General features: G+C 47.0%; 1 protein-coding gene across 6 annotated transcripts in view; it reads right to left on the reverse strand.

Annotated features, from left to right (window-relative positions):
* ZMYND11 (zinc finger MYND-type containing 11) overlaps nt 1-22,073 on the reverse strand; it is a 117,956-nt gene that overhangs the window by 66,232 nt on the left and 29,651 nt on the right. For 5 of the 6 annotated variants that reach the window (XM_044228261.1, XM_044228262.1, XM_044228265.1 and 2 more), the window contains exon 2: nt 2,403-2,537. The exons of the other annotated variant lie outside the window; for it this stretch is intronic. In XM_044228261.1, the coding sequence (XP_044084196.1) occupies nt 2,403-2,518 (116 nt within the window). In that variant the 5' untranslated portion in view covers nt 2,519-2,537. The remainder of the gene's footprint in view (nt 1-2,402; nt 2,538-22,073) is intronic. 6 annotated transcript variants of the gene reach the window in all.

Consider the following 22,073-nt stretch of genomic DNA (forward strand, 5'->3'; position numbering starts at 1 on the left):
ACATGGAGAGGCTCCAACGGTGAAGACGGAAAAAGTCTGAGCGTAAGTCAGGATTTTGTCAGAAACGGACCGATGTATATCCAAAGTACTGAAATGCCTGAATTCCGAATGACATTAAAAAAACTAACTGGTTACCATTAGAGGATGCTATTTTAAAAACTGGCAAAAAGGGAAAGGGTCTGTTACTCTACCTTCGGATATGAACACACCAGAGAACTGCCCAAGAGCACAGGATGGCAAATCTGGGTCCTTAGAGAAGCGTTCCAGTTCACAACAGAAAGATGAACCGAGATCACCACAATCCGGCAACCCTTATGAAATACTGGCACGGCCGGTACACATCAAGGCTACCACGATGCCCACACCAGGAACCCGCATCACGGCCTCTCGGTCGGAGGACAGGGCACCTGTGACCACATCTCGCCCTACCCAAGCCCCAAGGGCAACTATCCACTCCCATGAAATGCAGAGGAACAGATACACCACCACATGCCACGAGCCAGAGCCCACGACCGTGCATCTTCAATCAATCAAGTGCGAAGCAAACCACCACGAGGATGAGTGAGAAGCTTCAGCCTGAAGGGGGCCTCAAAGGCACTTCTGAGAGAAACAAACCAAGCGGAGCTTGAACATCACACAGAAGTGACTGCCGTGTTCAGGGTCTCCCAGGCTGCCCAACAGGGTAGAAGGCAGGTGTGCTGGAAGCCGCGGAGCCTTCGTTCTCACCAGGCGCGGTAGAGAAGGGGTCCTGGACAGCACACGTGCCTCCCCTACCGTAGCTGCGCCAGGGCCAACAGGAACGTCACACGTGTGTAACGAGGACAATGATGCTCAGGCTCCGCTGTAACGGAGCAGAGCGTCTCGGTCTAAGTTAACCAAAGACTTGGGAAGAATTCACCTGTTCAGAATACAGACCAGACTCCTGGCTGCCCATCGTGGGGGAGCACTCCTCCCAACCTGCTCCGGCCCGGTGACAAGGACACCAGCGTGGCCCAGACGCTCGGGCCCAGGCCAGCTGGCTCTGCACACAGCCCCTCCTGGAGCCGATGGCGACGCGGGGAACTGAGGACAGGCAGGCTGGGACCACGTATGGACGCCATGGCGGGCGCCCAGAACGGGCAGGAGCGGCACTCGGGAAGGGGGAGATCCTGGCCGTCACTCCTGCCAACACTTACCCTCTGATTTTCTTAATTCCTTTTCATCTCTAGACAACACTGGTAAGACATTAATTTTCTAGTGGGTAAATACATTTCTTCCTGCCACCTTAAGATCTACGGACCCTCAGGCATGGAGAAAAGCCAGCCTCGGTGGCTGAGCCTGTGCTGACGAAGAGGGGACAGGATACCCGTGGGCTCGGGCTCCCACTGACAGACGTCTGTGCGCACACGGCCCCGGCGAGGACCGGCGAGCGCCCTGGGCAGGGAGCTCCACGGCGCTGGGAGGGGGAGATACGCAGCTCTGTTTCGGTCAGTGACCCCAAGTTAAACATGAAATCCAATGACCAGCGTCTGATCGCCACATTCTTCCACAGGGAACTTTAATATACATAAACCGTGGCTTATTTTAAAGAAAACTGCAGCCACAGAAAAATACTGACAGCTTCTTGTTCATGAATTTTGGAAAAAATGTTTTCAGGCTGGTATGACCTCACTATAACTTGTATTTGTAACATATCCTCAAATTATTTGCTTTTCATAAAAACATATGAATGTGACTTATTACGTGCTCTTTATTTTACTCTTACTGTCCCTAAGTGTTACCTATTTTCCTTCTGTCAGCCTGCAGGGCAGGAGGTATACACGGCGTACTCGAGCGCTTACAGGGTCAGCACAGACTCAGAGCCACACGCAGCAACCCCTCCTCCGGTCCTGCCCCGCGTGAACAGCCTTTACGATCTTTAGCAGAATGCAGGTAAGAGACAAAATTACGTGGTGCTCCATTCTGTTACTTATTAAGACAAAATAAGCATTTCATTAAAGAGGCTCATAAATCACCTGTTCCCTATTTTTATAGGCAGCATCTAAGGAAGCTGTACAAAAAAGAAAGAAATTCCATCTAAATTACCAAAAAGTATCATGCAAACATAAATGAAGAAATGCATTTAGCTTTATTCCCTTAAGAATACTCAGAGAAACAAATGCAAAGCCTTTTTAATAAAAAACCTTTAATTATTAAAAAGCTACTATAAACCGTACACACTGGTATTTTACTTCTCTGGTATTTATTAAACATCTCAACACAAGCTGCCGATCTATGTCTGTTTTTCTGACAAGAGCGTACAAGGCAAAAAGTGCCATTTTGTCACCTGCTGATGAGCATAATAAAATACGTATTTTGGCACTTTTCCCCCAAAAAGTCTCATAGGAAACCTTACAAGGACATTTCTTCTTGAATGTACTTACTTTGTAATACGGTCAATGTTGGCGATTTGCTTCTGGTTCCGTATAATCTCAATGGCTGCCCAGAGGTGCTGGATGGCCTTTGTATCCGCCTGTCGCCTTTTTGTTAGACGTGCCATGACCTGTTCACTCCTGTGACTGCAGGACACGAGAACACAAGGGAAAGAAAGCAAGGGTTACCAGACGAACCACCTTCGGTGCACGTAGAAGACCCAGCGCCTCCTGAGCGCGGGTCGGTGCGGACGCAGGACAGAGTGCGTCCAACTTCGGTTTCTACCGCCTATGTTACCAGCTACTTTGTAAAAACTGTCATTCACTTTATGCCACTTTAAGGCCAAAGAGTTAAAAACATCTTCCCAAGGACAAGAGGTCACCCCACACCAACAAATCAAAAATCGTGTACATTTCCGTTTCATTCCAAAGCCAAAACCGAACGCGGAACCTCACGTTCGACACTGCGCTGTGGCCGCAATCCAACAGTCACTAGGAATGAGCTCCAAGTCCCAAATCTTTGGTTCTCAGTTTATTGGACTCCAAATTCTGGATCTCAAGGTTATGTAGACATACTGACAAATGCAAACAACGTTCTTTTTCTTTCCAAATAACGAGACTCTGTTTCTGACCGAGGCATGAAAGGCCGGGAGCTGGGGGCCCAGAGGAGGACCTGGGGCCCACATCACCGGAAACATTCCCGGGCTCGGGCTGGGGCAGCTGCTCTTTCCAGCACTTGGAACCAGTATCGCTATTTTGTTCAAATTTCAATATTCTGGGCGTCACGAGGAGAAGAGCCACCAGCTGCGTCGAGTCCAGGAGGGCCGCGGCTGCCTCCTGGGGGGCGGGTGGGCCGTGCAGCCGCAGAGGCTCCCGCGCACTGGGACCCCCCGCCGGGCACAGAGGGACCTTCCTCGAGCCCCTCACACACAGGCTCGTGTGGACAGCCCTCGGGCGTGAGATGAACCCCAAACCTCCCTGACCTGCCCCTTCCTATGTTTCAGAGCAGGAGAATGAGTGAAGGAACCTCATTCTTGACACCTCCTGTGTCCCTGGACTGGCCGGCAGACCCGAGAAGTCTCCGCTTCCCCGTTCCCTGCACAGCCAAGTCCACGCTCACTCTCCCTTGGACAAACCCAGTGAAGCCGGCAGCCGCCTCGGAGCTCAGCGAGAGGCTCTTCCCGCGAGCCCGGTCAGCCGGCCGCCGTGGAACAAGGCACCTCTCGGGGGAGCCGTCCCGGCGGAGGCACCGTGAGCCCCTCGCGGGGGCCGGAGCCCCCACCGCCCCCCACCGCTGCCCCTCCCGGCTGCAGCCTTTGCTCGGAGAAGCGAGCAGACACACAGCAGCACTCGAGGTCTGAGGAAGCTTGAGGACCATCAGCTGGGTTCGGTGCAGACTCGGACGCAGAACTAAACGTAGCAACTACAACTGAGCTGACGAACGTGTGCGCGGAAAGAAGCGACTTCCAAACGCACAGAGACGCCCGCTGTCGTGCACCGGCTCCGGAGCCACCGTCGGGACGGCCGGGCCCTGGGGAGAAGGTCAGGCCGGTCACGGAGTGACGTCTGACAGTGAAGGGCAGTAGTGCACGTCGCCAGGTTCTGCAGGACCCCCCCGCCCCCCAAACCCCATCTCCACTACACAGCGCGCGTCTGCTCCGAGCACGGCACGGAGCTCCACCTCGGAGGAGCTACACGTGGAAGCCCCGCGGTCCTCGCCCGACAGAGCCTAGCGCGGGCCGCGGAGTCTCACAGGCACGAGAACCCCCAACGGCACGGCAGGAAGGGGGCGAGGCCGCCCAAATGCGTCCCAGGGCAGTCCACACCCGGGGACACCACTTCCTGCTTACGGAACACCGCAGAATGGTAAGCATATGGGGAAATTTAAGAGGAATCTCCTTAATTTCTTTAAGAGATACTTGGCTGTTTGAAGCCAAGACGCTCGCGCTCAGCAGGACTATGACGCCTGGAACGGGCAGTCAGTGTCGGCAGTGACCACGTCTCGGAGACGGGCAGCTCAGCCTGTGCTAAGTACAGACGTGTCCAATTCGTTTATTCAGAACTGCAGAACATACGTGAAAATAATACCAGGAGAGTACATGTAACTATTTCTAGAACAGAAGCACCGAAAGAACAGAAACTCTAGAAGTGATGTCACCAGATGGCTCGAGATGGTTAAAGCCGAGACTGCAGAAGTAAGTAATGCGTACTTCAGGAAAACAGGTGGACGGTTAACGCCAAACACTCTTCAGATCTACCCGAACCTGAACCGCGTCACCACAGACACGTAAGTCTAAGCGAGATGCTCGGGGGCCCAGAGGGAGCCCTTCCGAGAACGCAAGCCCAGGTCAGCGGAGCACGGCGAGGCCCGACACGGGTTATAAAGCAAGAAACCCAGCCTCACCATGAGGTCAAGATCTCTTTAAAAAGCCACCACGGAGATTTCCCTTCTCTCGAAATCTAAATCATTCGCTCACTGACACAGCTCTGACATGCCCGTGACAGGCCAGACCCTGTTCCAGGCGCCGGAGCACAGCACCGGCCGGTCAACACGAGCCCTTCTGCCGCGGTAACTCCGAGTAATGCGCTCAGACATCAAAAGACAGCAATTTGGTGTTTATCAATAAAAAGAAAATCCTAGAAGCTGAGTCCCTCAGATCCGTGGCACAGGCGGCCTCTCCGCCCAGGTCTTCGCGGTCGCGGCCAGCCCCAGCCCCCCGCAGCCCTCCTTCCAGCGCGGAGGCTGCCACCACCCCCCCGACTCCACGCCGCGCCCCTGCGACCCGAGACGCCCCTGCGGCCCGTGCGCGAGCGGTTCTCTGCCTCTCCCCGCGCCTCCGCCGACCGGCTCCAACCACCCCCCACTGAACTCGACTCTCGGACGTTCAGGCGACCGCGGGCTTCCAGGCCTGTCACGGCCGCGGCACCTTGCGCGAACGGTCGGAAATCCCTCGGCAGACTCGACCCGCCGACGAGGAAGGGCGGGTCTCATTCTTCCTTTCAAGGTGGCCTCGCGGCGAGACACGGTAAGCTCCGATCCGGAACGATGGAATTCAACATTCCCGGCTGTTATGTGAACAATGAAGTCCCAGAGGAAGCCTTCGTTGGTGTTACAGCAAAGATTAAGAGATTTTAAAAATAACAAAAACAAAAAACTCTAAGACTTGGAGAGAGATTTAACTCAGTTCTCAATCTTTTTTTGGCTCCTTTAGGAAGAGGAGCTCCTTCAGAAAGTGCTTCTCAAGTGACTTATTGTTTAAAAACTGAAAACACAAAACCAAAAACTTTCCACTGATCTTTCCACCATTTCTCTTATCGTGGCGAAGTACACAGACGGCCGTCACCATTAAGTGTCCAGTTCAGTGGCATGAAATACATCCACTCCGCTGTGCAGCTGTCCCCACTGTCCCTCCCCGTAGCTCACGTGGTCGTGTGAGATGGAATCTCCGCACCCAGTGACCCCTGGGTCCCCATCCCATCCCAGCACCCGCCACGCCGCTCTGCCTTTGTGACAAATCTAAGTCCCTCTCACAGGAGAATCGTACAGTACTTGTCCTTCTGTGCCCTACACATCTCCCCTAACATGCCCTCAGGGTCCCCCACATTTTCCTCCTCTTCAAGCCTCAGTAATATTCCACTGCATGGACCGTATCTGCCCAACATCCACCTGCGATGGACACCAGGGTTGCTTCCGCATGTTGCTATCACCACGTGTACGCAAACCTGCCTTCGAAACCTCGCTTTCAGAAGCACGCAGAGGCAGAGTTACCATACGATCCCGCATTTACAGGGCTCACTTTTTTTTTTTTAAGATTTTATTTATTTATTTGACAGAGATCACAAGTAGGCAGAGAGAGAGAAGGAAGCAGGCTCCCTGCATAGCAGAGAGCCCGACACGGGGCTCGATCCCAGGACCCTGAGATCATGACCTAAGCCGAAGGCAGAGGCTTAACCCACTGAGCCACCCGGGCACCCCGACAGGGCTCACTTTTTAAAGACTTGCCATACTCTTCCCCACAGCAGGTGCCCCATTTTTCTTCCTGCCACTGGTGCACAAGGTTCTAATTTCTCCACGCTTTCATCAGTATTTGTAATTTTCTGGGTTTTGACAGTAGCCATCCTGACGGGGGTGAGGTGGTCCACGTAATCCTGGCCAGCCCGCAGGTGACACCGACTCTCTCCCCCCCTCCAAACCCAGACTTAACGCAAGCCCCTCCCCCTACGTATTTTCTTTCGTATCCTGCAAACACTACAAACTGGAGGAAAAAAATAAAAGAAATCAAATCAGGGAATTAAAAATTAAGCAAAATTAAACACTGCAATACTTGGAGGAAAATACATATATGGGAAAACTGTGTATTGTAGGAATTGATAAACATGACGGGAAGGAGAGTAAAACAGTGGGAGGCAGAGAAGAGAGCCCAGGGGACCCCCGAGGAGGACACACGGCACCAAGCATGTTCTGGTGTCTCTGCTGGTGGGGGTGGGCTCACGTTTTGTTTCTTTATTATACCAACAAATAGGTTTTGTATATTTTGTAACTTCATCAAATATTACATGGAATTTAAAATTTAATCTCATTGTATAATGTCATTTCTCTATGACTTACGTTAAGTTGAAATTTTTGCAAATTCTGCTTGCAATATTTTAAGATTTTTATTTCTCTGACAGTGAGAGCATAAGCAGAAGGGGGGAAGCAGCAGACACCCCGCTGAGCAGGGAGCCCGGGGCAGGACTCGGTCTCGGGACCCCAGGAACATGACCTGAGTTGAAGGCAGATGCTTAACTGACTGAGCCACCCAGGCGCTCAAGTCTACCCGTAATTTTTTTAAAAATTTTTTACTTTACTTGTAATTTTAAGTTACTTTTATTGACAGTCTATTCAAACCACTTTTCCATTTATATATTAACATCTTTATATATTAAGATTATTCCTAAAATACTTTTGTCTTTTAGTAAACATTAAATGACATTATACAGAAATATAGCTGACTATGTATTCTTTTATGATAACTTTTCTGATTAGAAGTCTTTCCGCATTCAGGTCAGAAAAATATTCAAGTATATTTTCCTATTCTTAAATTTTTTTAATTACTTTTTTAAAATTTTATTTTCAGTGTAACAATATTCATTGTTTTTGCACCACACCCAGTGCTCCATGCAATCTGTGCCCTCCCTAATACCCACCACCTGGTACCCCGACCTCCCACCCCTGCCCCTTCAAAACCCTCAGGTTGTTTTTCAGAGTCCATAGTCTCTCATGGTTCGCCTCCCCTTCCAATTTCCCCCAACTCCCTTCTCCTCTCTAACTCCCCATGTCCTCCATGCTATTTGTTATGCTCCACACATAAGTGAAACCATATGATAAATGACTCTCTCTGCTTGACTTATTTCACTCAGCATAATCTCCTCCAGTCCCGTCCATGTTGCTACAAAAGTTGGGTGTTCTTCCTTTCTGATGGAAGCACCTATTTATTAATTTTTAATACTGACTTCTTACCCATCTGAGAATAAGCATTTAAGAAGCAGTGACACTGACCAGCTTTGTTCTGCAGCTTTCAGTTCACAGCAGAATCCAGCAGGAGATACCAAGTGTCCCATGTCCACACACATCTGCCACCTGCCCTGTTATCAACACCCCAAACCAGAAATCACAGCTGTTACAATCAGCAAACCTGCACTGACACACCACGATTTTCCCCCAAAGACCACAGGTCCCTGACGGTTCACTCCGGCTGCCGTAAACTCTATGGGTTTCACACACGCATCAAGACAAGTATGCACCATCCAAGGAGCACACGGAGTAACTTCCCTGTCCTAAAAGTCCCGTGTCCCACCTCTCCGTCCCTCCACGCCCCCAGACATCAGCACCCGCGGGTTTCTTTACCGCCGCCATCATCTTGCCTTTTCCAGAATGCCCTGCAGTTGGAACCACACGGGATGCCTGTGGCCTTTTCACTTGGTAATCGGCATTTAAGATTTCCTCCGTGTCTTCACAGTGTGAGAGCTCATTTCTTTTTAGTGCCGAGTAACGTTCCTTCGGGTGGACGTAACATCGCTTACTTCCCACTCACTATTAGACGCCTTGGTCGCGCCGTGTTCTGGCAGTTACGCATACAGCTGCTCTCAGCGACCCCACACGGGCTTCCACACGAACGTTTCCGGTCCTCTGCTAACCCACAAGCAGTGACCAGCTGGGTCCTACGGTACAGATCGTGCGGTCTTGTGAGAAACGCGTCCCCGGAGCGGCGGCTCCATCCAACACCCCGCGGGCGCTGAGCTCCTCCTGTTGCCGCGGCCGGCGCTGGACGCTGACCCGCGTGCTGGGCGCTGACCCGCGTGCTGGGCGCTGTCCCGCGTGCTGGGCTGTCCCGCGTGCTGGGCGCTGTTCCGCGTGCTGGGCGCTGTCCCACATGCTGGGCTGTTCCGCGTGCTGGGCGCTGTCCCGCGTGCTGGGCGCTGTCCCACGTGCTGGGCTGTCCCGCGTGCTGGGCGCTGTCCCGCGTGCTGGGCGCTGTCCCGCGTGCTGGGCGCTGACCCGCGTGCTGGGCGCTGTCCCGCGTGCTGGGCGCTGTCCCGCGTGCTGGGCGCTGTCCCGCGTGCTGAGCTGTCCCGCGTGCTGGGCGCTGTCCCGCGTGCTGGGTTCTGACCCGCGTGCTGGGCTGTCCCGCGTGCTGGGCGCTGTCCCGCGTGCTGGGCGCTGTCCCGCGTGCTGGGCGCTGTCCCGCGTGCTGAGCTGTCCCGCGTGCTGGGCTGTCCCGCGTGCTGGGCGCTGTTCCGCGTGCTGGGCGCTGTTCCGCGTGCTGGGCGCTGTCCCACGTGCTGGGCTGTCCCGCGTGCTGGGCGCTGTCCCGCGTGCTGGGCGCTGTCCCACGTGCTGGGCTGTCCCGCGTGCTGGGCGCTGTCCCGCGTGCTGGGCGCTGTCCCGCGTGCTGGGCGCTGTCCCGCGTGCTGAGCTGTCCCGCGTGCTGGGCGCTGTCCCGCGTGCTGGGTTCTGACCCGCGTGCTGGGCTGTCCCGCGTGCTGGGCGCTGTCCCGCGTGCTGGGCGCTGTCCCGCGTGCTGGGCGCTGACCCGCGTACTGGGCGCTGTCCCGCGTGCTGGGCGCTGTCCCGCGTGCTGGGTTCTGACCCGCGTGCTGGGCTGTCCCGCGTGCTGGGCGCTGTCCCGCGTGCTGGGCTGTCCAGCGTGCTGGGCGCTGTCCCGCGTGCTGAGCTGTCCCGCGCCCTGGGCGCTGACCCGCGTGCTGGGCTGTCCCGCGTGCTGGGCGCTGTCCCGCGTGCTGCGCTGACCCGCGTGCTGGGCGCTGTCCCGCGTTCAGGCCGGCCGCCGTCGCACAGGCGAGTGGTGGGGAACCGGCTGCGGTTCTCCGAGGACACGGCCCTCAGCGTCTCTTCACACTCACCTTCCACGTGTGCATCGTCCCCAGAAGCTGTCGGTTCAAATGTGTTGTTCGCTGCTTAATCAGGTCCGTTTTCTTAGCGTTTAAGAGGAGCCCGTTTGGCGTGACGGTCCTTCGTCAGAGGCGTCTTACGAACGGTCTCCGGGATGCGGCTCGTCCCGCCGCCGTCCTCACACCGTCCTGCACGGAGCGAACGGTTTTAATCTGAGTCAAGTCCAGCGGATCAGTTGTTACTTTCCAGGGTTTGTCTTGGTGTTGTAACCAAAAAGTCACCGCCATACTCAAGGACAGGTGGGTTGTCTCTCACGTTATTTTCCAGAAGTTTCGCAGTTTTGCATTTTACATTTTAGGTCCATGGTCCGTTTTGAGGGAACTATGGTGAAGTGAATAAAGTCTGCGTCTAGATCCATTTTCCTGCATGCGGATGCACAGTCGTCCTAGCACCATCCGAGGAAGACGTCATCTGCTCCGTGACACCTCCCTTCCTCCTTTATCAAAGATCATCGGCGATGTTCACGTGGGCCAACCCCCAGGCTCTTCCCTCTGTCCCCTGATCCCTGCGTCTGTGACTTTACCACTACTACCCTATCTTAATTAACATAGCTTTATAGGACGTCTTGAAATCTCTAAATTTGTTCTTCTCCTTCAATATTGTATTAGCTATTCTGGATGTCTTGTCCCTCCACATTAATTTTAGAATCACTTTGTTGATATCCAAAATGGGACTTCCTGGGACTTTTACTGCGACAGCTCGGAATCTATAGATCAAATTGGGAAGAACGGACATGTTGCCAATATTAAGTCTTCCTATCCATGAAAAAGGGTTCCCTCGCCATTCATTTCATCAGAATTTTGCTGTTTTCCTCATATGGACTTTATAAATATTTTGTCATATTTATACTTAAGCATTCCATTTGGGGGGTGATAATGCAAATATAATGTGTTTTTAACTTTAAATTCAACTTGTTTGTTGCTGGTACAAAGGAAAGCAATAGACTTTTATATATTAATGTTCTTGTCATAGGACCTTGCTATAATCGCGTATTAGTTTCAGGTCAATTCTCTCAGATTTTCTGTGTAATCATGTCATCTGTAAATGAAGATGGTTTTATTTCTCTCTTCCGAATCTGTATACTTTTATTTCCTTTTCTCATCTTATTGCTTTACCTAGGACTTCCCATCCAATGTTGAAAGGAATGGTAGGAGGAGACATCCTTGCTTTGTTCCCAATCTCAGCAGGAAACATCATTAAGTATGATGATGTTAATACAGGGTTTTGGTAAGTAGACTGTATCAAGCTGAGGAAATTCCTCTCTATTCCTAGTTTGCTGGTTTTTATTATGAACGGGTGTTCGGTTTTGCCAAAATTTTTTTCTCCATCTATTAATGATGTGACAGATCTTTATCCTGTTGGTATGATGGATTACACCAACTGATTTCCAATATGGAAGCAACCATGCATACCTGAGACAAACCCCACTTAGTTATGGGGCATAATACTTTTTATACAATGTCAGATTCAATTTGCTAATATTTTGGTGATGATTTTTACATTTATGTACTTGAGAGATACTGGCCATCTCTTTTCTTGTAATGTCTTTGTCTGGTTTGGTATTAGGGTATTGCTGGTTTCACAGAAGAGTATGCCTTCTGCTTCTACCTTCTAAAAGACTGTGGAGAATAAGTATAAATTCTTCCATAAATGTCTGGGCAAATTCACCAGTGAACCCATCTGGGCCTGGTGCTTTCTGTTCTTGAAGTTTTATTAATTACTGATTCATATCAGTAATTTATTAATTACTGATACATAGATATCAGTAATAAATCAATAATTCATTAATTACTGATACACAGGCCTACACAAACTATTTCTTCTTGCAGAAGTTTTGCCAGATCATGTCTTTCAAGGAATTGATCCATTTCATCTCAGTTGTCAAGTCTGTGGGTCCAGAGAAGTTTATAACTTTCCTTTATTATCCTTTCACAGCCTAGAGGATCAGCACTGATAGCTCCTCTTTCCCCCCTCCCCCTTTTCCTGCTCATTTTTCACTTCTAATATTAGTTATTTGTATCTGTTAAGTTGGCTTGTCAAGAGACGGACTGGTTTTATTGATCTTTACAAATAACTAGATTTTTACTTCATTTTACCATTGATTTCCTATTGACAATTTCATTTTCCCGCTCTTTTTTTACTTTGGATTTAATTTCTTCTTGCATGCTAAGGTGAAAGCTTGGAATACTGATTTCAGATCTTTCTTCTTTTCTAATATATATATTCAATGTTACCATCTCCTTGTAAGAACTGTTTTTGCTGCATTCTACAAACTTTGATATTTTAATTCCATTTAATTCAGATTTTTAAAAACTTTCTCAAGACTTTTCCACCTGTGTGTAGTTTAATGTCCATGTATCTGAGATTTCAAGCTATCTGTTTTCTATTTTGATTCCACTGTGGTCTAACAACAGAACAGACACTATTATTTCTAATCTTTTCAGATTTATTAAGTTGTATTCTATGGCTGAGAATGTGAGTGTTTTGTGTGAGCTTCTTCAGGATTCTTTTTAATCTTTGATTTTCACAATTTGGAATGATATGCCTAAACTGCAGTTTTGAGGGCACCCATCCTCCTAGATATTTTCCAAGATTCTGATCTGGTTTGGCACTGGACGTTAATTTGGGAAAATTTACAGTCACTACTGCTTCAAATACTGTTTCTGTTCTTTTTCTCTTCTCCTGTGGATATTTATCGCCGTCCAGCAGCGATAATAACGACCCTCCATCCGGCTGGGTTTCAACAAACAGCCCTTTATTTCCTATGGCCATCGCTTATATAGGGGAGCTAAGCTAATCAGCATAGACAGCGATATGCATCCACCAATCTTAAGCTTGCTACCAAGTACCGACAGCATAGCAATAGTTCAATAGCCAATAGATAGTACTTCCTGTTTACAATCAGTCACTCTAGACACACCTTCTGGCAAATCGCCAGGTGCCTTTTTGCAAAGCTCTGCGGTTGATGGATCTCCGGGCCCCTGGAGCATCCGCCCTCGACAGATATTCCCATTGGGTATATATTATACCTTTCGTAGCTGTCCCATTGTCCCAAAATGTTTTCTTTTTTTTTTTTTTTTTCAGTCTTTCTTCTCTTTGCTTTTCAGTTTTCAAGTTTCATATTCTCAAACTCAGAGATTCCTTCCTCAGCGATGTCCGATTTACTAATGACCCCACCAAAAGCATTCTTCATTTCCGCTACAGTGTGTTTGGACTCCAGCATTTTTTTGACATTTTCAGAATTTTCATCTGTTTACAGTATTCATCTAATTTTGCATATTGTGTACTTTTTCATTAAAATTCTTAGCATTTTAATCTGTTTTTTAGGGCACCTGGGTAGCTCCGTTAAGTGTCCGTCTTCAGCTCAGGTCATGATCCCTGGGTCCTGGGATTGAGGTCTGTACTGGGCTCCCTGCTGAGCGAGGAGTCGGTTTCTCCCTCTCCCTGCTCATTCTCTAATAAAAAATAATTTAAAAAAAAAAAACCTCTTAAAATCATTAAAAACTCCTGTTCTGATAATTCCAACATCCCTGCCAAAGCTGGCCCAGGTTCAGATGGATGCTTGTTCAGTGTCTTGTGTGTTTGTTTTGCCTTTGAGCAGACTTTTACTTTCCTTTGAAAGGTGGACATGAAGTCCTAAAGCAAAGGCAACCGTGTGAGAAGGCCCTTAGTAATGCAGCGTGAGGTGTGGGGAAGGGAATGCTTTCTGGAGTCCCAGGATTAGTCTCATGGTTTTGGTGAGCCTGTACCCCTGCACTGTGAACATTCCAAGTACTTCTCAGCTTTGTCTACCCCATCAGATGGGACAGGATTACTAGAGTGAGCCAGGGTTGGGCAGTCGCCTTTCCTAGGTCAGTAAGGCTGAGGTGAGCTTCTCTTGGAGGCAGGCCTTGTTATGGAGAGCAGAAGGCTCTGGCGTATCTTAAAATGGTTCTTTCTCCTCCCACTCAACAGAATGGCAAGGGGACTTTTCTCCGACGTTCACTGGGAGGGCACGGTAGAGTTTCTGGGTAGAGGAGTAAGAGTTCCTTCTCCTCCAGTAAGTCTAACCAAAGCGTGGGGGACCCCGAGGACTGGGTCTCCCTAGATTTTGACTCAGGCTTGGCCACCCTGAGTCTGTGGAAGTTCATCGGTCACATTCAGGTTTCCTTAGCTCTGGTTCCTGCAGCGGTTTCTGTGGGAGAGTTTTCACTGCAGTAGTTCTGTTTTTGTGTCTCTTCTGCTTTTGTCCTGTGGCTTCACTGCCTTCCTAAGTCTCAGTATATTCATTGGTTTTCAGTTCTGCTTTTTACTTGTTATTAGGATGGAGTGGCAAATTCCAAGCATCTGACATGCCCACATGGAAACTGTGGAGTTACTTTTTCAGTACGACAGAAGCTGACAACAGAGAAGGGCATTCCAGAGAGTGATCAACTGTCCTAGCACGGTTTACTGAGAGATTTCTTCCTTCTCTAATGAAATGCGATGTACTTCTAACCGCCAGGTCCCAAACTATACTAGCCTTCATGTGCTTGATGTTCTGGGTTAGGGTTAGTATCTCACAAAAGATATTCATTTACTGTAATTTGCTTATTAGCCATAATCAAGTTAAAGTTACCATTAGGTTACATTCAGCTTCTATTATAACAACCTGCACATAGAAAGTCTACAGTTACAACTAAGGCCATGCTGCTACTGACATATACTTATTTTATACACATCACCCAACATGTTTCTAAAAAGCAGGCCATATTTCAAACTTTATGCCCTTAACGACTCGTACCATGAAGTGTACAATACGCACTTACGGACTGAATACATTCCTGAATGAGCCTTGAGATTAAAAAACAAAAATAAAAGGAGAAATGAAGGTAGTCTAGTCTGTGACAGTAACTGGTTGGCTACTGAGTCTGGACACTAAAGAACAGTGTTCCCTAAAGCCCCGGGGCCCCAGCTGCTGTCCCACTTCCAGATGTAGTGAGTACAGAACATGGAGAACTTGAGAAACACAGCACTTCTGCTCCGAGACTGACCTTATTTAAAGCAAATTACACTAGTTCAACAGCAGAAAATAACAGCATGTAAAACACGGATCAAGATTCCTGATAACAACAAGCAGAAGTCAAGTGTTTTATTAGCTATACTGGCAAAGCAAGACCTTTCCTGGCTTCTGGATTTGACAAAACACTAGCTTAAAAAACAAAATGTACATGGAGAAAAAATGTTTAACCATTTAACACTTTGTTTTTTAAGATTTATTTTTTTTGACACAGACACAGCGACAGAGGGGACAGAAGCAGGGGAGCAAGAGAGGGGGAAGCAGGCTCCCCACGGAGCAGCAAGAACGATGCAGACTCGACCCCAGGACCCTGGGATCATGACCCGAGCCAAAGGTGGACACTTAATGACTGAGCCACCCAGGCGCCCCCGCCCCTTAACACTTTTACTGAGATGTAATTGATGTATGTTTCATCACTAGAAGTGTGTAGTTCAGTGTTTTTATACAATATTAATTTTTTATAGTGGGCGCAGTAACATAAACCCTGCCGTCTGAACCATCTCTGCGTGTGCAGTTCAGTGGCGTACGTATACGCTGACGAACACATGGGTGCTTCTACTCTTTAGAGACCGTGAGTAACGGCAATAAACACAGCATCTGCCCAGGTCTTGCTTTCAGGTCTTCGGGTGAACACCCAGAAGGGGAGTTGCTGGACCGTGCAGTAACTCCACATTTACCCTTTCCAGTAATCAACCCACGGTCTTCAACACCGGCTATACTCCTTCCCAGCACACCGGGAACGTGTGCAAGTTCTAATTTCTCCGTATCCCGGCTGACACCTGCCGTCTTCTGCTTCATTTTATAGCCCTCTTAGCAGGGTGACGTCGCATTTCATTGTGGTTTGGATCTGCACTTGCCTGACGACAATGAGCGTCTTCTCGTGTGTGTTCGCCATTTATCTTCTTTGGGGAAACGTCTACCGCAGCCCCGGCTCACTTTTCCTGGTATTTACCTTCTTGGTGAGCTGGGAGTCCTTTACATATTCTAAATAACCCTTTAATCTACATGTTTTACAAACCTTTTCTCCCATTTTGTAAGTTCTTTCCACTTTGATAATGTCCTGTGATTGTGACCACAAAGGCTTTTCATTTTGGCACTGGGTGGCTCCGTCCATTCAGTGTCTGCCTTTGGCCGGCATCAGGATCCCAAGGTCCTGGGATTGAGTCCTGCCCTGGGCTCATTGCTCAGCAGGGAGCCTGCTTCTCCCTCTACCTGCCACTTCCCCTGCTTGTGCTCTCAAATAAATAAATAATCTCTAAGAAAAGTTTTTCGTTTTGATAAAGTATTATAGATACAGTTTTTCTTTCATCATTCCTACTATGGTGTCATACCTAAGACTTCAAAGCAAATCGAAGGTCATAGAATTAATCCTTATTTTTTTCCCTAAGAGTCTTGTGGTTCTAATTCTTCTATTTAGGTCACTGACCCACTCTGGAGTTTGTCTGTGGTGTAAGGAAGGAGTCCAAACTCGTTCTGTCATGTGCGTGAACCAGTCTCCCAGCACCATCTTCTGAAGAGACTTTGCTTTCCCAACTGAATAGGCTTGGCATCATGGTCAAAAATCAACTGGCCAAACTGTGGAAAGCAGTATAGAGGTTCCTCAGAAAGTTGTAAACAGAACCAATCTGCAATCTAGCAACTGCACTACTATTTACCTAAAAAGACAAAAAACACTACTTCAAAGGGATACAAGAACCCCGGGGTTTACAGCCGCGCTGTTTACAACAGTCAAATTACGGAAGCAGCCCAACTGCCCCCAACTGATAAATGGATACAGAAGAGCTGGGTGTGACACACACACACACACACACAGAATATTATTCAGCCCTAAAGAAGAATGAGATACGACATTTGCGGTCACATGGACAGAACTTGAATATATTAAGCAAAATAAGTCAGTCAGAGAAAGACAAAGCGTGACTTCACTCATATGTGAAGAAACAAAGGAGGAACTGAAGGAACAAAGAGTGAAGGAAAAAACGAGAAACCCAGAAACAGACTCTCAAGTCTAGAGAACAGACTGACGGTTCCCAGAGCGGAGGTGGGGGTGGGGAAACGGAGGACCCTGCGCACCCTCCACGTGAGCACTGAGTGACGGACAGAGGGGACGAAACGCCACACTGCGCACCTGGCACTTCGTTAATGGTGCGCGCTAATTATGCTGGAATTAAAAAGTCAACGAGCCAGAGAGGTATGCACTTGCTTCCAGATTCTAAATCCCGTGTCCATCCTTACATCAGTACACACTGCTCTGATCTCTGCAGCTCTGAAGTGAATCGGAGACAGGGATCTGTGTGTCTTCCACTTTGTTCTTCTTTCTCAAAACGACTTTGGCTACCCAGGCACTCTCCAATTCTGCAAGAATTTCAAGATCAGTTTTTCATTTCTGGCGCAGGCAGGGGGACAGGGGTGGGGAGACCACTGGAATTTTCAGGGGAAGTGTCCTGAACCCTATACTGCTTTGGGTAGTATCGTCCTACCATCCAGGAATCCGAGATGTCTTTCCATTTATTCTGGTCTTGACTTCCTTCTGCAAGTTTTATAGACTTATAATGTGTAAGTCTTTAACCTGCATAGTCAAGTTTGCTCCCAAATATGTTGTTCCTCCACATGCTAATGTGAGTGGAACTGTTTCCTCAATTGCCTTTGCTGACTGTTCGCCACTGGTGTTATGGAAACACAACTGATTACCCTACATCTTTGCCAAATTTGTTTATTAGTTCTGATAATTTTCTTGTGGATCCTTCTGAATTTCTAAATACCTGATCATGTCATCTTCAAACATAGTTTCAATGTTCCTTTTCCAATTTCGATGCCTTTTATTTCATTTAGTTGTCTGATTCCTCTGGGCAGAACTTCCCACACTATGGTAAGCAGCAGTAATCAAAGTGGGCATCTGTCCTGCTCCTGATCTTAGGGGGAGGGTTTCAGTCTTTCACACTGCTACAGTATTAGCTTGGGTTTTCATAAATGCCTTCTATCATGTTGAGGAAGGTCCTACAAGTCCTAATTTTCTGGCAGTTTTTATCTTAAAAGTATTTTGTCAAAATCTGATTAGGTCATTAGGGTGGAGCCTTCATGAGTGGGATTAGATTACAAAAGTGACCCCGGAGATATTCCCTAGCCCCTTCCACAGTGTAAGACCGGTGACGTCAGCGGACCACCTGGCTGGAAGCCCCTCACACAACCCCGCTGGCACCCAGAACTGTAAGAAACAAATGTCTGTTCTTCAGAAATGACCCAGTCTCTGGTATTTTTGGGCCAGGACACTGGTTTTAACACCATTTCATTTTTTTTAAAAAATTAATCATAATAAAATAGACATATCAGAAATAAGCTGTGAAGAAAAATGAAAAAAATGATACGTGAAATTTTTTTTAGGAATCTGAATTACCTTCAAAAGACTTATCTTGACTTTAACCAGTCTCTGAATGTGTGTCTGCGGTGAACCAAAGATAGTATTTACCCTAAAATTATAAAAATGATGAGCTACAGCCATGTTTTTGTTAACAATATTTGAAAGTTAGGAAAAGGGAAGCTATGAAAAATTGAGATATATGAAGATCTCTTAGTAATTATAACTCTCCTTTACAAAAAATGGACGCGTAACTACTACATTTTGAATAAAATTGAGTTGTGTATGACCACTCGGGTATACATGTTCATTAACTGTTAGAAATCTGGAATAAAAATTACTAAACAGAACACTACATTCTTTTAATAGCAAAGTACCTGCCTGTGAGAACCTGAAAACCTGAACTGAAAAGAAAAAATCTGAAAGGCATCAAAGAACAAACACTGAAAATTTGCAAAATTTAAGATCAAGGAAAACAAAAAGCAAAGAGGTAAATCACATTTCTCCTATATAGGCAAGCTGGCAAATCTGTAGGAGCAGCTAAGAACACGAGCAAAGCTTTCAAAAGATCCAGGCCGAGAGGATCACAATTGGACTGAATGCCTAGTGCGGGAGGAGGGTATTGTAATCCCTCAAACTTCAAATCTGAACACCAAAGGGCTGCATCCTAGGAGTAAGAAAACTACAAAGAATTCAATCTTCACATATAAAATAATAGCAAACAATGAAAGGAGCTCACTAACTACAAAATTAACTACCATATTTCCCAGACTTCAAATCCTCCCAGCTGCCGACGAGATTAACGTCAGCTAGGACCAGTGGGGCCCCGGGCTGTCTGCCGGAAGCAAACAGAAACCCTCTTCGGATGACATCGCCCTAAATTTCACCTCACTCCTGTGATTTTTCACTACAGTATCTAGAACGCATGCAAAAATAACCAAACCCAGAAAGAGTAAGACGGTATCACAAACGGCAAGAAAAGTAAAACAGAACAAAGACAGAAACTGCAAGAAGTCGAGAGGGTGCATTATTAGACACAGGCTTTACGAGAACAATGGCCCAGACGCCTAAGAAATGAAAAGATTCGTAACTTCAGCAAAGAACATGAAACAAAAGGAAGTTAGATGGTAAGGACAGAACTGCAGAAGCCCTGTAGCCAGAGCGCTCCGTGAATGGGTCAGCCTCAGACCTCACACATGTTTGAAGAGAGACTTCGAGGGCAAGAGGACTATTCTCAGAAGGAAGCAACCGAAGAGAGCTCGGACAGGCAAGGGCACGGGGTGCACATGGACGCAGCAAGGGCGAACACGTCTCACTGCAACCCTAAGAGCAGAGAAGAGGAAGACACAAGAGGAACCGACTCTCAGAGCGGCTGAAAATCTTCCACGACTGATAAAGAAATTTAGCCTCAGAGTGAGAGTTTATTCCCAGAAAACAAAACCAAGTGACCAGACAACGACCAGGGATTTCACAGTAAAACCACCTGAAGCCAAAGATAAAAGGGAAGGTTAAAGTCACCGAGGGAAAGCCATAGTACCTTCAAAGGAGCAGTAATGCGACTTCACGTGGACTCGTTAACACAACGGAGGTCAAAAGATAATGAAATAATGTCTACAAGGTTCTCAAAATAGCTGCCAATCAAAAATTCTATGCCTGCAAAAATGAGAGGTAAATAAGGTGTAATTTACATAAAGCAAGACTTCATCACAGCAGTACCGTAACACAGACCGTGAAGAGGTTCCTCGGGCAGAAGGAGGAGAACCCCAGATGCAAACTCAGATTGTGATGACAGATGCAGAGCAATGAGAAGGGACAGGTACAGGGAAATCTAAGTAAATGCTGAGTGTTCTACACAACAACAACGTCTTCTAGATCTGAAGTACACACAGAATTGAAACATTTAAGTTCCTTGCATTATGTGGGAAAAATAACTTATATTAAACCTTGATACATCAAGGACAGAAGTTACTGCCCCTAGAGTAATTAAAGAATAGTAAAAGAATACATAAATACCAAGCTATTAGATGGGGGAAAAAGAATATAAAACGCTTTATTAACACCACCCCCAATCATGACAAACAAGAAAGAAAAAGGAGAGCTAGACGGATAAAATGTGTCATGATGACAGATTAAACCCAAACATACCAGTGATTACATTAAATCGAAACAGAAGAGCTTCAATAAGAGAATTTTGAGCCTGGATTTAGGACAAAAACTCAGCTATATGCTGCTCTCAAAAGACAAATCTTAAATATAAGGACATAAAAAGTTTGTAAAGCAAAGAGTAAAAAGAAAAAAAGTACCTTGTAGAAATATTATTAAAAAGAAAGCTGGGGGAGTCTAGGTGGCTCAGTGGGTTAAGTGTCTACCTTCGGCTCAGGTCATGATCTCAGGTCCTGGGACTGAGTCCTTGATTGGGTCCCTGCTCCACAGGGAGCCTGCTTCTCCCTCTGCCTGCCTCTCCCCCTGCTTGTGCCCCGCTCTCTTCCTCTCTAATAAACAAAATCTTAAACAAAAAAAAAAAAAAAGGCAAGTGAGGAAGAGTGTAATAACTAAGAAAAAAGAGGGTCATTTCACTTTAATAAAAAAAATTCAACTTATTTAGGAAATATTCTAAGGTTCATGTACTTAACATAATGTGAAAACATATAAAGCAAAACAATCGACTACGAAAAACTGACAAATCCAATCACAACATTCTAACATCTCTCTCAGAACTGACAGAGAAACTGTACAAAAACACTTAACAAACCCGACCTAATCTGTATAAACCTCTGCAGTCACCGAGTGCCCGACGCCGCACACTCCGCTCACACCCACGGAACGTTCACAAAACGGATCACATCCAGGGACGGCAATCCTCATCAATTCCGAAGGACAGATTACAGAGTTTGCTCTCCGCCCACAGAAGAACTGAAGAAAACCAGCAAAGTTCCTATGTTTTTGGAAGCTAAAAAACATATTTTTTCCATTTCTAATTATTTTTATTAACATATAATGTATTATCAGCCCCTGGGGTACACACTTCCCAGCACATACCCTCCCCAATGTCCATCATCCTATCCCTACCCTATCCCTCTCCCTACACCCACCCCTCAGCAACCCTCAGTTTGTTTTGTGAGATTAAGAGTCTCTTATGGGCTGTCTCCCTCCCAGTCCCATCTTGTTTCATTTTTTTCCTTCCCTAGGACGCAGCAATGGCACTACTGGGTATTTACCCTAAAGATACAAACATAGTCGTCCGAAGGGGCACGTGCACCCGAATGTTTACAGCAACAATGTCCACAATAGCCAATCTCTGGAAAGAACCTAGATGTCCATCAATAGATGAATGGATAAAGAAGATGTGGTATATAAAAAACATACTTTTAAATAACATAAAGGCCACTGAAAAAGTCACAATAAAAATCAAGAAATAAAACTAAAATATGAAAATATAATGAAAGGAATGAATACTAATCATCAAAAGTTTTATGATGTACCTGAAATTTATAGCCTAACTGCATGTATAATGGGGGGGAGGGCACTAAAAAGCAATAATCTAAACACACATCTTGAGAAAATCTAAAATAAAAAACCAAAAAAGTGGAAGAAAATTACACACACACACCACACACACATATGCAGAACAGAATTAATGAACTACACAACAAACATAGGAGAGAGACTCACTCAAAGGAAAAGCGGATTATCTGAAACAATAAGCCTGCTAATCTCGTGGTTAAACTACCACATGACTACCAAAACAGACACAAAAAGAAACAGACAACCTGAACAAGTCTTTATCAATTAAAAAAGGTTAGACTGATGATTAAAACTTTTCCCACAAAGAAACAC

Source organism: Neovison vison, chromosome 12, assembly GCF_020171115.1.
Source record: "Neovison vison isolate M4711 chromosome 12, ASM_NN_V1, whole genome shotgun sequence".
Classification (NCBI taxonomy): Eukaryota; Metazoa; Chordata; class Mammalia; order Carnivora; family Mustelidae; genus Neogale; species Neogale vison.